The sequence below is a fragment of the Limulus polyphemus genome, unplaced genomic scaffold (assembly GCF_000517525.1).
Source record: "Limulus polyphemus unplaced genomic scaffold, Limulus_polyphemus-2.1.2 Scaffold304, whole genome shotgun sequence".
NCBI lineage: Eukaryota > Metazoa > Arthropoda > Merostomata > Xiphosura > Limulidae > Limulus > Limulus polyphemus.
The window spans coordinates 503,654-520,002 of record NW_013665914.1 but is presented as its reverse complement, the minus strand read 5'-3'; the positions used below and the strand labels follow the sequence as shown (position 1 = coordinate 520,002).

General features: G+C 34.5%; 1 protein-coding gene across 1 annotated transcript in view; it reads right to left on the bottom strand.

Moving 5' to 3' along the window:
• Nucleotides 1–16,349, bottom strand: part of LOC106457216 (cholecystokinin receptor-like) — a 43,936-nt gene that overhangs the window by 6,406 nt on the left and 21,181 nt on the right. The window contains exons 3-4 of the mRNA XM_022383055.1: nucleotides 5,060–5,221; nucleotides 4,006–4,163 (exon numbers count right to left, since the gene is read on the bottom strand). Coding sequence (XP_022238763.1) covers nucleotides 4,006–4,163; nucleotides 5,060–5,221 — 320 coding nt within the window. The remainder of the gene's footprint in view (nucleotides 1–4,005; nucleotides 4,164–5,059; nucleotides 5,222–16,349) is intronic.

Genomic DNA, 16,349 nt, shown 5'->3' with positions numbered 1-16,349 from the left:
CAAAAAGGTTTTGTCTTCTTCAGGTGATGACAAAACCTTGTCGAAACGTTGTACATTTGCTGTCATGTTAAACTTATATTAAAGTTTTTCTTCATTACCCATTTAAGCCGTCTCCAGCCATTATTAGTCTCAAAGTGGGTTCCTCGTCATCGAAGATAGACCATTGTTTAGCTCTGTGTTTAACAATAACCAAACCAAATCATAAAACAATGTAAATAGATCACAGATTGTAAGATATGATTTTGTCGCGTCATTTTGTTGCCTATTGTCGTAATTTGCAAATATGTGCAGTCCATTTGTATTATCTACTATTATAAAATACCCACGCTCTGCTACGAGATTCTAAGGTCTCCTCATGATCCATAGAGGCCTCAATGTACCAGTTAAGCGTCTCCATTATCTTAATTACTTCTATAGCTACCCCAATGCACCAATTCTTTAATTGATTCGTCTGTTGCCTTTTACCGTACATAATTTAATTCAACTCTTTCTAAAAGCAAATAGTTTTAATTTAGCTTCTCAAATTCGTGTTTTTCTTTTATTTCAATTCTTTTCATCCTCCAAATTCTCCAATATTCTCTGATTCATATTTTTCTTCTCGTTGTTTGTTGCCTTTTCCCAAACTTAGTTCAATACAATTTTTTTTTTGCCGCAGCATAGCGGCTCATAGAATGGCTCTGAGATTTTTTCAAGTACAAACTTTTACATGAGTGATAAAATCGAATTTGGTATACGCTCGACCTGCGCTTGGCATTGCTGGTGCATAAAAATATAGCTAATAAAAATGGGGGAACAAAAGGTCACATAGATTAAATTACTCTAACCTGCCGAAAAGAATTTCAAGTGCCGCGGTTATTGAGGATTCCTTAATGTTTAATTCTTAGATTTGTATTTTTCTTCCCATTTTGTGTTGAAAAAGAGTATTTGGCAGAAAACCACCACGTATTGTTCATTCAGTAAGTGAGAATTAGAAAAAAATAAAGATACGTTTCTATAGACCTTCAGGAAGCACAGTTATGGGGCTTAAGAGCTATAGGGCAAAACATTTACTAAATTGTTTTTTTTGAGAGAAATCTAAAAGAAAAAAAAATACCCAGGTGCACACCCTCAGAATCCCCTAAGTATGCGTGCAAAGTTTCAGGTTGTTTCCTCTAGGAGCTATGGCGATCACACACACACACACACTCTCACAGGCTCATTTATTATTACAGATAATCTTTTTCGTCGTCTATAGGATAACCAAGAAAAGTTTTCTAATGCTCAATGTCCAAGTATTTTGTGCGCAAAACAGTTATGCAGATGGTAATTTTGCTGACTGAAAATTCTGTGAATTTTTTGTGTGAAAATCTCTCGCAGCTGATTATGGAAACACTGTGGTGTGATGAACGAATTACAGATTTTCTCCAGAACTTCTTGTCTCCGAGTAATAAAATAGTGGCATAGACAGACAACTTCTATCATCATACTGATAAAGGCTTAATGGGATGTTCAAATACGACGTGACTGCAAATTCTACGCTAAACACACATACACACATACTCACTTAGTAAATTAAGTCCTTTTTTCGTTAGTCACTTGAGAATTCTTGTCTGTCCAATACACATAACGGCTTCTGTTGGCAAGACCATTAGTAAAGAACAACGTTCCTGTAATATTTTATTTTAGTTCACCTTGTTTGAAGCGTTATTAAAACAAAAAAATTGAGAGAGCGGGCCTATTTTTTTTACCTTACATTGTTATGTCAACATAGTGGTTTGTTTGCTCTTAAGCATAAAAATGCATAATGGGCTATTTGTGCGTTGCCATTCTGCTGGACTCTAACCTTGAATTTTAGCGTTATAAGCCCGCAAGCTTACCGCTGAGCCACCGGGAGCGGCAGAATGGTTAGCGGATGCGATCTGATGAGTATGTTAAAAACGTAGACTATTTTTTATATTACAAATGTTCCTTTAAAACGAAAACAGAATGTGAATCTAAAAATCGCCTCAGTATGTTATAATTTCACCTCCTTTGCTTTGGATTTGTGTGTATTCAATACATGAGAATCTTGGACTCACTTTATGATTTTCTATGCACTTTTCTATCACTTGCTTGTCCTTGTGAGATCATTTGCTAAACGGGCGGTCTCCCGTTAGGCCAGCTGTAGGTTTACGGCCCGACAACGCTAAAATCCAGGGTTCAATTCCACACTATGGAGAGCCGTTAGCCAATAACAACAGCAAGCTTAACACGCAACTTTTCATCTTATAATGGAAAATTTGGGAAAAAAAAAGAAGAAAAGGAAGAAATTAAATAGCAACTTAAAAAAATCCCAGTCAGCTAAAACCACGAAGTAAAGAAGAGTAAGAGTTTTGTCGAGGGGAGACCTAAAATCAAAGTAAATTACTCCTGCTGAAAAGAAAAGGCTGTATTCAAAATTTATGATTTAACTAAATGGTGTATTTTACTTTTTTTTTACTGGTGTATTGTATTAGGTTTTCATGTGAAAGAGGACACTAAAAGGTTACTGAAATTGTAGTTATTGAAACATCACTTGTTATGGAAATAACCGTATAAATTTGAACCAAACATTTGAGTGCTCCCCATAAGGGGGAGGAATATAAGCAAGTTCATATCTGTCTATCTCTTGGTGTTGTGTTGTTATATTACTCATCTTTTTTTTTTCAGAGACAATAAAGAAATCAGGGAAAACTTGGATAAACGGTAATAAAAAATAAATTAATACGTTTAAATGAAAAGTTTATTTATCAGTTTTATTTTGTGCGACGTTTCGTGCAGACGCCCTTCGTCGGGCAGTAATAACCGTGTTACAATGGACGAAGGACATCTGCTCGAAACGTCGCACAAAATAAGACTAGATAAAATTTACATTTAGACCTATTCATTTATTCTTTATTACCATTCATTCAAATTTTTCTTCTCACGACTTGTGGAATAACACTCATTCAAAAAACAGGGAAAGTAACGCAAACAAAACTTTCTAGAATAATTCTGTTTCTTCCTGGTCAAATTATACTTGTTAAGCATTTAGTTTTCAGCAGCCTGCTTTTCCTTATTAATATATCCTATTACACCTACATTTATTGTTAAATATCAGGAAGAGTTTGTTTGTTTGTTTTTATTTGTGCACAAAGCTACACAAGGGCTATCTGTGCTTTGCCCACCACGAGTATCGAAACCCGGTTTCTAGCGTTGTAAGTCTGCAGACATACCGCTGTGCTACTGGGGGGAATCAGGAAGAGAATCTATTCACATTTTTACATAAATTAATGAGTATCTACAGAGTTTCATTATAAAAATATTTCCTATTACATTACAAGACATATGAAAGAAGGAGGGAAGCTGTTTTTACTTATTTGTAATTTCACCCTTGATTTAATATATAAACTTCTCTTCAATTAAGTTGATCTGAAATATGATGATCACAAATTTATGTTTCTCGTAATGCATTATTTTTTGTTGTAAACTGTTTGTTATTACCCAGTTTAATTTACTTTTTGTTCGTTGCTGGTTATTCTATTCGTCTTTCTCTTAAGCCAGTATCTGTTTCAACTTTATCATCTCTTTTTATTTCCTGCGAAAAATGTGAAGTCTCTTTAAAAGCGAATTTCCAAGTATCTTAATCTAATAACACTTACTAGTTTGAATAGAAATGGCGCGGGTGCTGTACATACTGCTCAGAGTAGCAGACTTGGTACTCCATCTATAGGATCTCCGTCGACGCCGATGCCTGCAGCTAAAAACGGCCAGGAAAGCTTCTCTATACTTGATGTGCATGAAGCAGTAGGTAATTGGATTGCAACAAGATGAAAAATAAGCCAAAAGATGGATGATAGAGATTATACTCGGAGAAAGTTTCTGGTAGACAGCGACAGGGTTGAAGAGGGTCCAAGTGTTGATTACAAACAACGGTGTCCAACAAATAAAAAATATTAAAACGATGACAAATAGCATGCGAATTATTCGCTTTTTGGCTACTCGCCCTTTTGTGTAATTTCCTCTCACCACTAGATGGCGATGAACAGTAATTCGAGATCGTGAAGTAACTGTAAAAGTGTTGTAAGCTCTGTTTCCCGCCATTTGAACAATTACTGGTTTTGCACTGTCTTGGCGATTTTGTGGTGCTTTTTGGCTTCGACTGGCTAAAAAGCGAAGTGGAAGATCTACAGTGAAATAAGATAAATGCTCAGGACATTAGATAATAGTGTAGGCCTATCAAAGACACGAGAATTTGAATTAATAACTTTAAACCAAACTGCTTTACAAACGTTGTTTCAAATGATGTAACAAAATGTAATGATGGAAATGAATTTCGTACGAATGAAGAAAGATATTTAACATTTTGAAAACTAAACTTCAATTACAAACTAAATAAAATGAGTTAAAAAACGTCTCAAACGAGTCGTGAATGTCCAGTTAAAATTTAGTTTGAATGTTATTTAGCAAACTTTACATCTTGATATATTTACTTGTTCCTGGCAACTTAAAAACATAGATCTTTATGTTGTTAGTCATACTTAATGAAAACGTGGAGCTCGAATGCAGTTATTTTCTATTTTTCAAAGTTATCCAAACATAATAGGAACTACAAGATCTATTTTAAATTCTTAATTTTACAGCTATCAAAATGCAAAATTTAAAAAACAATTCTAATCTAATCACGAAAAAAAAAAACTATGTTTAGTAGTTCAAAATAACTTTTAAGAATAACATTACACACAGTTGTACAAAAAAGAAAAATTGGAACTTCTTAATTTTGATTTTTTTACTCAATCTTTTCCAAATAATTTTCGTATCAGTAACTTTAAAACTATAAGCAGATGTTTGACCTTTATACTTCCACCAGGGAAATAAATTAGAAGGACGAACTGAAGTTCTTACTACTATGATTAACTTGTTAGACCTTCTTTATAAGTGTATCGTTTTTTAAGTTAAACGTTTTAAGTCAAAGTTTCGACCTAATAAAACACAGAACCTCAACACATCATAAGTGAACAAGTGACATGAAATTCTTCCGAAACATCCATGCTGTTATAGAAATGTATAAAAAATAACTCACCTTCGTTTTCATCCTCTAGATCGACATACAATGTGTGGATGATCAGAAAATACATGAATGTCATGATGACGAGTGGAATAATAAGTAAAGCTGCGTCCAAGTACAGATTAAACACACGTTCTGATGTGACATTTGGCCACACGTCTCGGCATTTATAGCGTCCTATGGAGTTAGAAAATACGTTTTACAGAACATTGCGAATTTATAAAATAATATTTTTTGCATTCTGAAGTAAAAACCCCAAGAAAGCCTAAAAATAAAAAAATCTAATTTTGAAAATCTATGGCAAGAAATAGCAAACAAATATTTCCCCATATTGCTAATAACAAGGAGTTTCATAAAAATAACAAAACCAGAAAATGCTCAATACTGGGATACAAATAGTCAACATATTGATAGAAATAGTTACCATACTTCAATATATAGATATAAACATATCCAGAATATTAAACTCCTTAAACTTTGTAAGTCTAACTGCCTTGAAAGCTTTTACTTCAATCACTTAATTTTCAACTTAAACTCTATCCAACTGATTGACACATGCAAAGTCGCCCTAGAAGGCTCAACTTAGCATATATCATCCGCTAAACTGAAGTATTGTCAATGCTATTTTAAGCAATTAAATTTTTAAGTATAACAGCTGGTTAGTAGCATAAAGGGCGACATCTTAGCCTAATTTTTCAAGTTTTAATCAGGTCTTGACTTTAGTTAGAAAAATAGCTTAGAATATGTGGCAGAGAATGCTCAGGCCTTCTCATGATTTGGTTCTTCTCTTTTATGTCTTTCATCTACCTAGATGTTTTGGGTAAGAATTATTGATGCTTTTATCAAGGCTTGACTTTACCTTGCGACAAAACTACTTGTTCAGAGCTTTTAGGTGAACAATTCTGATGGCTTCGTTAGAACTTTATATCACTACTGTGTGTGTCTGTCATATCTAAATTTGATCAGATTTCTTCAGTGGATTTCGTCTAGTTTGACTCTTTCTATGGTTATTATAGAAACTGTCAAGTCAAATTGCATGGATCATCACCGATGTTTGATTGCTACTTGCTTTCTTGCAATGTTGGCGATAGTAAGTAATTTTAGTACCAGCGCAATAAGACCATTGAAAATGTTCTGTATGTTTCAATTCAAAATCTAACTTCGAAAAGTATCTTGAGTCAGGAAAACAGTAACTGATAGAGCCGAAAACATGTGATCATTCGACATTATTATTATGCAATAGCATCTGTATCTGCATTGGTCACGCTATCACCTGGCCCTTCGTACAGTTGCGTACTTTACATATGTCGTTGTGCACAAATTCTTGGTCACGTTATCACCTGGCCCTTCGTGCAGTTGCGTACTTTACATATGTCGATGTGCCCAAATTCTTGGTCAGGCTATCACCTGGCCCTTCGTACAGTTGCGTACTTTACATATGTCGTTGTGCACAAATTCTTGGTCAGGCTATCACCTGGCCCTTCGTACAGTTGCGTACTTTACATATGTCGTTGTGCACAAATTCTTGGTCACGCTATCACCTGGCCCTTCGTACAGTTGCGTACTTTACATATGTCGATGTGCACAAATTCTTGGTCACGCTATCACCTGGCCCTTCGTACAGTTGCGTACTTTACATATGTCGATGTGCCCAAATTCTTGGTCAGGCTATCACCTGGCCCTTCGTACAGTTGCGTACTTTACATATGTTGTTGTGCTCAAATTATTGGTCACGCTATCACCTAGCCCTTCGTACAGTTGCATACAATTTGAATTTGTCGTTGTGGACAAGTTATTTGGACTAACAGCAGGCCCTAATAATTTCCGTTTATAGTTTATTTTGCAAAAAAGAGTCGAAGAAGTTATATTATCCATGTAAAATGGCCGAATTCGTGTAATGAAAACATATGATTGAATTCTTGGGGTCAGCAATACTTCTCTTTTAAGTATAGAAATCTTTATCAAAATTTGCCTGAAAATTTGATAATTTTAAGAAAGAAATACAATTTTTGAAGTTCTATTCACGAGTACGCCTGTTATACACAGCCCACCAATAAATAAATAAACATCTCTGAAAATACAAAGCGACCATCTTCATAACATCATATACAAATAAACCAGGCGTATAAATATAGGTAAATATCGGTAAAGACTACATAATACAAACAACTACGCCACGAACGAAATGATTACGGGAATTAACAGTATTTTCATGAGTTCGTATAAGTGAACGATAGGAAGGTGGTCAAAATCAGCGTTAAATCGCCAAATCACTAGCCATACTGCAGTCCACAACGATTAGGGCGACAACATAGCTCCATTCACGTTTCTGCACATCTAGCTGCAAAACAGGCGTAATTATGCCTCAGTACTATTAAATGCTATATTCATAGAGAAGTGGCGAAAAGGAAGTTGCCTCTAACTCCAGACGTCATCGTACATCTACAGCAGTGAAGAACCGAACAAAGAATAACATCGTGTGAAATGAGATACTTCTGTAAAGCTGTCGATAAGACCAGCATAGATAAAGTGAGAAATGAAACAATCAGACAGCAGTTTGGAGTGAAATAAATACTGAAGCATATAGAAAACCAGAACATGGTGCCAATGAACCCAGAGCAGCTACCAGCAACACTATGAAATTTTCAATTAACAGGAAACGTTGGATCGATGGTATCAAAGAAACAGCCAAAAACATGAGACTAACAACTGCTGAGATGTCACACCTTTCTCTGGAAGAACGTTTGCACTGAAAGGCATAAGTAGAGGACAACAGAAAGAAATAAGGCAGTAATGGGCATCACAGACGCTATCACACCTTCCCGCCTTTTTGACAGTTTTTATCTGAAGAGTCCATCCAGATTTGTACAATTTCCTCAAAATAAACTCGCCTGGGTTTGGTGATTATCATATCGAATAACATTCTTTGAACCATCTTAAAGCCTTCTTTTCTGAGATACCTTTTGGGCAGCTGAGGGATCATAGTTGGAGCGTAATAAAGCATTGGTACCCGAATTTTCTCAGCAAAAGAGCTTCCTAGAACATTCCGGACCCTGACTGAAGGTCTCACTCAACGAATCTAAATATTGTCGGTGTTGTGTATTTACTAAGACTCTCCTGACGCTTTCCTACGTCCCCCAATTTGAGAATCTTTATACTAAGGAACGGCCACTTGCTACACGATACACTACAGTTCTCGAAAAACACCCTTTCTCTTTCTATTTTACATTTTGCCATTTTTTTCGCCTACGCATTTATTTTACTATTCCTAACTTTCTATATCAATGACCAGCTTACCAGACAAGGCAGTGTTTTCTTGCAAGATGGGCCTCCTGCTTGTTCAAGTCTAGTAACAAAACTATGACCTGAAGGTCAGGACACTATCACTCTCCCATGGCCTAGCCAATCAACGGATATGAACCTTATTAAGCAAGTGGGGTCCATCCTTAAACGTTCCTTGCAAAAGTGTTTTAAAAAAAAACAGCTTTTACTACTTTCACCCATGTTCTTTGGCACGAGTGGGGCGCAATCCCGCAGGCCAGATTTCAAAATGTCATTCCTAATAATAAACCACCATCTATCACCGACTATTTACTTTTTCTAGCTCTACAGATGAATAAGTAGACTGCATCACTAGGTGGTTGCTTGTTCGTATATTTAAAAGACATATTCCTAATAGATGTTAGGGTTCAGTGATTATTAATTACATGGTATGTCTATATGAAGGGTGATGTTGCTATGAGCTTTGTGGTAGTTATTGGAGTGACGTAAAAATGACAATCGTGCGTTCGAGAGAATCTTGTAATTATTAAACAGAAGCAGATTGAAAACCAACAAATTAGCCATCCCGCTTTTTCTACTAAACCTTTTCCATTTCTAAATTCTCTAAGTTACTTACACATTCTTTGTTCGTCACTTTACACAACACAAACGTATTTTTTATATTATTCCCGAATTGGAATAATGTTCTAGAACCTGAAGTTTTGCAACCTCACTTTGAGGTTAAAAACACAAAAACAATCTAATTTACGGCTAAACTTGTTGAAATACTCTCGTTCATGTTTTCTTCGTATTTACTCCATGATATCCCGTATATGGAAAGAAATAACATTGCTACATCGTACAATGAACGGTACAGATGGTCGTTAGATAACCTATTAACCAGTAATTTACAGAAGTTCGCGTGTAGCTATTTTTTGTAGCATATTTTTGTTATTCCTCAATTCTTCACAAAAAAATCCATCATTATAATTGATTTTATTAGCATTTTGAGTAAATTATTCACCACATTAACCCAGACTACTAAAAACGAGCGTAAAGTTCAGACAAAAAATTGGTTTGTTGTGTAATCACCTGTTTCTTCACAGAAATATTTATCAACGTATTATAAGAAAAATATATACAAGTATTTTTATTTTTGGACATTCGTCTTTAAATTTAACATGAATATTTACAATTAAAGTTGGTCAAATACTTGTTAACCTGTTCAGAATTCTTAGAGAACATGATAGTTAGATCAGCATATGTAAAGTGATACAAAAGTTTAAACTTTTGACAAAAATCTTTTAACCAAGTTTATTTTATGAAAAATATATAGAGAATAAAAAAAGCTGAAGTAGCAGATAATCTAGAACTTATGGCAATACCATCAAACTGACCATACACAACTCTACTTAATAACAAGTGGGACCTTTGTATTGAGACTTACATTAATTTAATAAACATGTATTGGTCAATATATTCTATTGCAAACATATATATTTCTGTTTGTAAAGAAAACAAGTTATATATATATTACTCTCAAACATTACTTCAAAGTATGCTAATACTAAGTGTAATAGTTTCAGCTGATGGTACACAAGGAAAAAGTTATTGTTTGTTTTGAATTTTACACAAAGCTACTAAAGGGATATCTGCGCTAACCTAACCGTCCCAAGTTTAACACTGATATATTAGAGGAAATGCAGCTAGTCAACACCACCCACCGCTAACTCTTGGCCGTTCTTTTACTAATGAATAGTAGGATTGACCGTCACATCATAACGCCCCCACGGCTGAAAGGGCGAGCATGTTCGGTGACGGGGATTCGAACTCGCGACCCACAGATTGTTAGGCGAGCACTCTAATCACCAGGCTATGCCAGTCCTTAAGAAAAAGTCATTCAAAATCCAAACTAGCTAAATACACATCTTCATAAAAATTCAACCGTTTAACTGGTAAACTACACAAAAAAATATAAAAACATTCTGAAAGACTGTTGGTTTAAAAATATTATAAACATTATCAGTGATAGCCCTAAACATTTTAAACATTAACAGTTTTCGTTGTAAGTTATCCTTTAAATCGGAATCTAAGAAGTTATTTGAACATTCCAGTAGTCGTTAGCCGCATAGTTCACAGTAAGAGGCTTGATTTGTTGAAATACTTTGTAGGACGGTTCTTCTTTGAAGATTGCTTAGTGAATACAATTAGTATAATACGTAGAAACTATTTAAATATACAATAACTTTTGTAATAAGTTGCCCTGGATATAATGCTTACAAAAACCAAGCAACGTAAGTTTATAATCTAACAATAAGCAAATTACGATGAAACATGTTTTATAGAACTTACGTTCTAAATTATACATTAGATTACATCAAGTACATTTATTGATTTCTATATTACGTTTCTTTGAGCAGTGTGTGGCCTAGTGGTTATCGTGTCACACTGTAAATTAGAGAACCAACGTTTCGCGTCCCTTTGCCACAAAATCGCACTCCACACTTTAGGGCGTTATAATAATGAAGAGTCCCACCATTCGAATAGAGTAGCACATGAGTTGGCGGTGGGTGCTATTGATTAGCTGCCCCTTTCCTATAGTCTATCAATCTATCTAGTAACAGTTCGTGTTGTCCATGCTTACATGGTAAAATGTTTAAAAAAATTGTCGAGCTGATCTTATAGCGATAAGTAGAATAGGAAGTACACAGACAATGGAACCAAAAATACAATTCCTTGTGTACTGTACTTTTAACTACTATTATAAAAAATGCTTATTTAACTTACATTATAATAGGGTCTACTTAGTTTTCATAACTTAAACATTACAAATATTATAACAGAAGTGGAGCTATTCTTATGTTATAAGTTATCACTCGTTTCGTTAAAATCCATTCCTCGGTGAATTAGCGTCAAGTTTACGTGGTGGACAGAGAGATGACATGATAGTATTGGGATTATCACTTACAACCTAACAGGCTATTGTGTGATTCATGGATTAAATTCCCAGGTTAGAGACCTCAAGGTTCAGACTTAGTCATCTCTAATTTAGAAATGCTAACCAAAAGGAAGATGACTAGTCAGCAAAATTTGCTGCTTACATTGCTGTTCTTAATGACCATCTGTTGTTTAGTGGTAAAGTTGAGGGCTTATAAAGCTAAGAACCAGGGTTTGAAATCCGCAACAAAACTAGCCCAGTGTGTAGCATCGCGTTTGAAAAAAACAAATAAAAGCTATCCTTATAAGGAGAGTAACTGGGCCACCACATCTCACAGTACAATGCATGTTCAGCGACATATCGGGATTCGAAACTCGAACCTTCTGATCAACCGTTCAGCATGCTGTCAACTAGGGTACGCCTGGGTAGGTTCGGTAGAAAAAAACGCATATTTCTCGTGTAGGAAGAAAACAATTTATGATCTGAATCAAAAGAAAACATTATCGCTAGCTGGACATGAAAAATATACCACAGCTTTTCATTGTGACTGCACTCCTCAAAGGTATTTGGGTAGATCAGGTGATAAAACTTGTTGATTTTTATATATGACCAATATAGAAGAATGAATGCCGTGAAAAGTATATCGTTATTGAAATTTCGGCTTTTCACTTTTAATTTTTACTGGTAAAATTTCATTTTAGTACACCAACACTATTCCAGGAAATTGAAATAGCATGAGATCTTCTTGCTCATAAGTATAGTAGAAATTTGATATATCAAAATTAATCAAATATAAGACGCTAAACTGCTTGCTTTTGGAATCCACGATATCACGTTTTAGATCTCTCTCTCTCTCTTAAGCACCAATGACAAGATCTGTCAATTCAAAAATCATGTACCTCTAAAAGGATGTCTCGAACAAAATGATCCCTGGTGTTAGAAAGTTGCAATTCCGACGAGTAGAAAAATATTTCCAGCGTTGTTTATGTATTATTAACACCTACATGACTGTTGCATTTTTACTTAATCATCAACAAGCAATACCAATCTCATGCTTAGCAAGCTTGTAAAAGAAAACTCTCGTATCTAAAAGGTGTGTGGTTTCTACTAAGTAAAAGCATTCGTGCTTTGTTTGGAAGAAAAAAACTTTGTTTTACTAGAATTTTCTTGTTGCACACTAGTACACCAAAGCGAAAACTGGTATTTACCAGAAGAGTATTTTATCATTAAAGCCGGGCGTGTCCTATTGGTTAGCGTACCAAACTGCAGGTCCTAAGTTCAATGGTTCGCGTCCCGTTATCATAAAAATAATTGCAATCCACACTTTGGGGCTGTGGGTGTGGTATAAGAGTGACAGCTAAATCCTCCTATTCGGTCTGATAGAGTAAAGCAAGGGTTGGATGTAGGAGGTGTTGACTACCTGCCTTCTATCTAGGCTACTACTTAGTTTTCAGCTTTGCGCGAAATCTAACAAACAAACAAACACAGCTTCATGTTCTCGAAATTCATTCGGATTTTACTTTGTTTGTACTAATATATCTTGATAAACCTTTTTCAAACTCATCAGGGTTCAGTTTTGTTACCAACACAACAAGATAATACAATAATATTATATTATACATTTCATCTGAAACACACATACCAACTCTGGGGATAAAGATTCCAAGCCGCTTTGTAATTCCTTATTAAAAACAACGTAATTACTAATGTTATGTAAGCTAGCATCAAATTAGATCCAAACTTAAATTAATCAAATTAATTTATGTGCAGAACCAGAAACTACTTCGTAACATAGTTTCTTTCAATACGTTGCTTTTCTTTAAATTCCTCATCTCTAATCTTCCCTATAAAACACTTGTGAGATTATTAAACACCAGTAAACTAGAAATATTATACAATATAGACTGTTCTTAAGAGAACCAAAAAGTTGAAGTCGTTAGGTCAGAACAACACTAAGCTAGCCTCACTCGCAGTCACCATTTTGTAATAGTGTTGCACATCACCTATCTTGAAAAGACGTACCATTTGATCACACCACCTATTTTGAAAAGAAGTAACACTTAGTCACTCCACCTTTTTTGAAAAGACGTAACATTTAATATCATTGTAGCACCGAACATACTTTTTGATTGTTTGTTTTTGGATATTCGTACAATGCAACTACATGACTATCTACTCTAGTTATAGCTAATTTTGAAGTGATAGACTACAGGGAAGGCACCTCTCAACAGCACCTACTGCTAACTTTTGGGCTACTTTTGTCTGACCGAATAGTGGGTTTTATCGTAATTACCTTTATAACACAACCCACGAACCTAAAGTGCGGAGGACGTTTTTTATTTTGTTAAAGAAATTAACCTTCAACCCACAGATACATAGTCCACATTTGGCCAAGAAACGAATGTATATTAATGTATTAACGCCATCACTCGGTGGTCGCAAATTATTCGTATCTATTGTACGAGAACAAAAATTGTGTTTGTTTCTGAGAAACCCTTTCTCATATAACGTAAATCTTTTATTTTAATGCTTCTGTATGATTGCAGTAAAGCCTCAAACGAAACAAAATTTTAAAAAGATATATTAATAGTCGAATTTACACCAATTGTTTGAAAATTGCATAAACTTTTGTTATGGCTAATGATTCATTGTTAGCATGTTACCTGTAGAGATTTAACTGCAAACAAAAAACAAAGCCGGAGAGCTTGTACACACAATAAGCTTGTACGATATCTCATCTACTTGCGAGACATCTTTCCTCCCATTTTCAGTTTTCCAAAATAATTGCAATAAAACACGTTTTAACCATTTTCCAAGAAATTTGCGCACATATTTACAATCAACTGCTCTAGTTCTTCAACGATTTGTGGAGAGATAGAATGAATACAAGTCAGTTCACATTTCAGTATATAAATGACTGTTCATTTTGACGGAATAGTCCGATATAATTTTCACAGAATGAAATAATTTACTAATGTGTAGTGTACGTTGTATTTGTAATTGATATAATTTTGGCAAATAAAAAATTAAACTTTCTAATAACATAAATTTGCCGTATAACGTTGATTGTTATCTTAAACTTGTAACAAATGTTTCTGTTATTGTTCCTCGTATCAGTACGACAAGGAGCAAAAATTCAGGAAGAGCACAGAAAATTAAATACTGGTAGCGACTACAAGTTATCTCGGCAAATTTCAGTAGTGAACAAGATAGGCCGAATTATTTCAATAAAATTATGATTATAAGGCACGAAAGGCTAAGTTAAGAAAAAACAACAACCCGCTCTAAAGTGTAAAATGAACTGCTAAATATCGAAGGTTATCAACGGAGAAGTAATTATAATGATATCGAAATTACTGTAGCAAACAGGTTTGATGAAAAACAGGAACTTTGGAAATATTAGTCGTAAGTTAATAATTATTAATTCATACTTAGTGTAATTCTTGTTGTTTCTTGATTGTTCGCATATTAACAAAATAAATCATAATTTTATGCCTCCCAGTAGTTCATTTGTAAGTCTGAAAACTTATAACTCCAAAAACAAGTTTCGAAACCTTTGATGGACACAACGCAGATAGCCCACTATGAAGCTTTGAACTTAATAACTAACAACCAAACAGAATTTTGTATTGTTTCATTATTCAAAAAAAACAACAACTACAACAACTCTTCTTTTCCGATGTACAAACTGTGTTTTTTTATAATTCTTTTTCACGTTCTTTACTGAAAGTTACGAAAATAATCGAAAGAAAACAATTCTTGTATATATATGTTTGCTTGTCTGTGAGCTAAGTTAGATTATCATTTCTTGAAATATAAAGAAAAACTTTTCTCAAATGATAAAAATTTAATAGTTCAAAAATTATTCTTGTATTACATAGTAAAGCAACCTCCTTAATAGAGGGAATAGTGAAATACAAATAACTTACGTGTACATCAAAAGATAAGATACAGAGTGATTTGGATTATAAAAAACTTTGGTGTGAGAAGCTATAACTAGAAAACATTCCCTTACCGACATGTTGCGCTTCGTGAGACTAGTGAAAATGCTTTTTTGTTTGTTTTTAGCACAAAGCTGCACATCGGGTTATCGAAACCCGATTTTTAGGGATATAAGTCCTCAAGACTTACCACTGAGCCTCTAAGGGGGCTCTAAAAAGGCACATTTAGTTACTGAAAAAACTGACTCTAACTCTTTCGAATCCACATTTATACACAAACATTTCCCCCAAGTTCATTTTTAGATTCTCACAAAGAGAAACACATGCGATATTATATAATTATTATTACCTCGTTTATTATTTGTCATATAACATGAAATGATTATAGACATACTTGCCTCAAATATTTCACACTTGATGATATGAGCAAACAATAAAATAACTATTTGTTGATTTGTTTCCCACATTTTCTAATTAATTCGCAAAATCTGCAACTTTGTTTAATTGGGTATAAAATGGTTGAACTTATTGCATACCCATTTTTCAGAAAACTTACTTAAATATCACACTTTTGAATGCTAAGACAAACGTTATGTAGTGTGTCCCATTTATGCACCAATGGCTGAAAGTGTTTAATGTTAAACAGTCGAGCACTACGAGGTACTTATAACTGTCACAACAAAGCCAAATCGTTTCTTTTGGTACTGACGCCGAAATATGGTAACTAATTTGTCTTTTTCCTTTTGTACTTTCGCGAAAACTAAAACAGTTTAGAAATAAGTACAAATACATATTACACTAAGTCAACCATAAAACGTAAATTACCATGATGGTGAATAGAACGGGCATGTTCTAAACATGAAACACTTGCCCTTGAAGTGGCTTAGTGGTTAGCGTGCCCGGATTGTGAATTCGAGGATTTATGGTTCACGGTCTGTTGCTACAGAACCACGCTTTGCACGTTAGGAACGATATGCATTACAAGAATGACAGTCAAATCCTACTATTAGGTAAGAGAAGAGTAGTTTTAAGTTGGCGGTGGGTGCTAGCTGCTTTTCCTCTAGTTTCTCAACTCCAAATTATGGATGGATATTTGTTAACGAAGTAAAGTATCCATTTTTAAGGTCGTTTCTTAGCAACGGCTTTTGAGAAGCTTTCAGCTGTA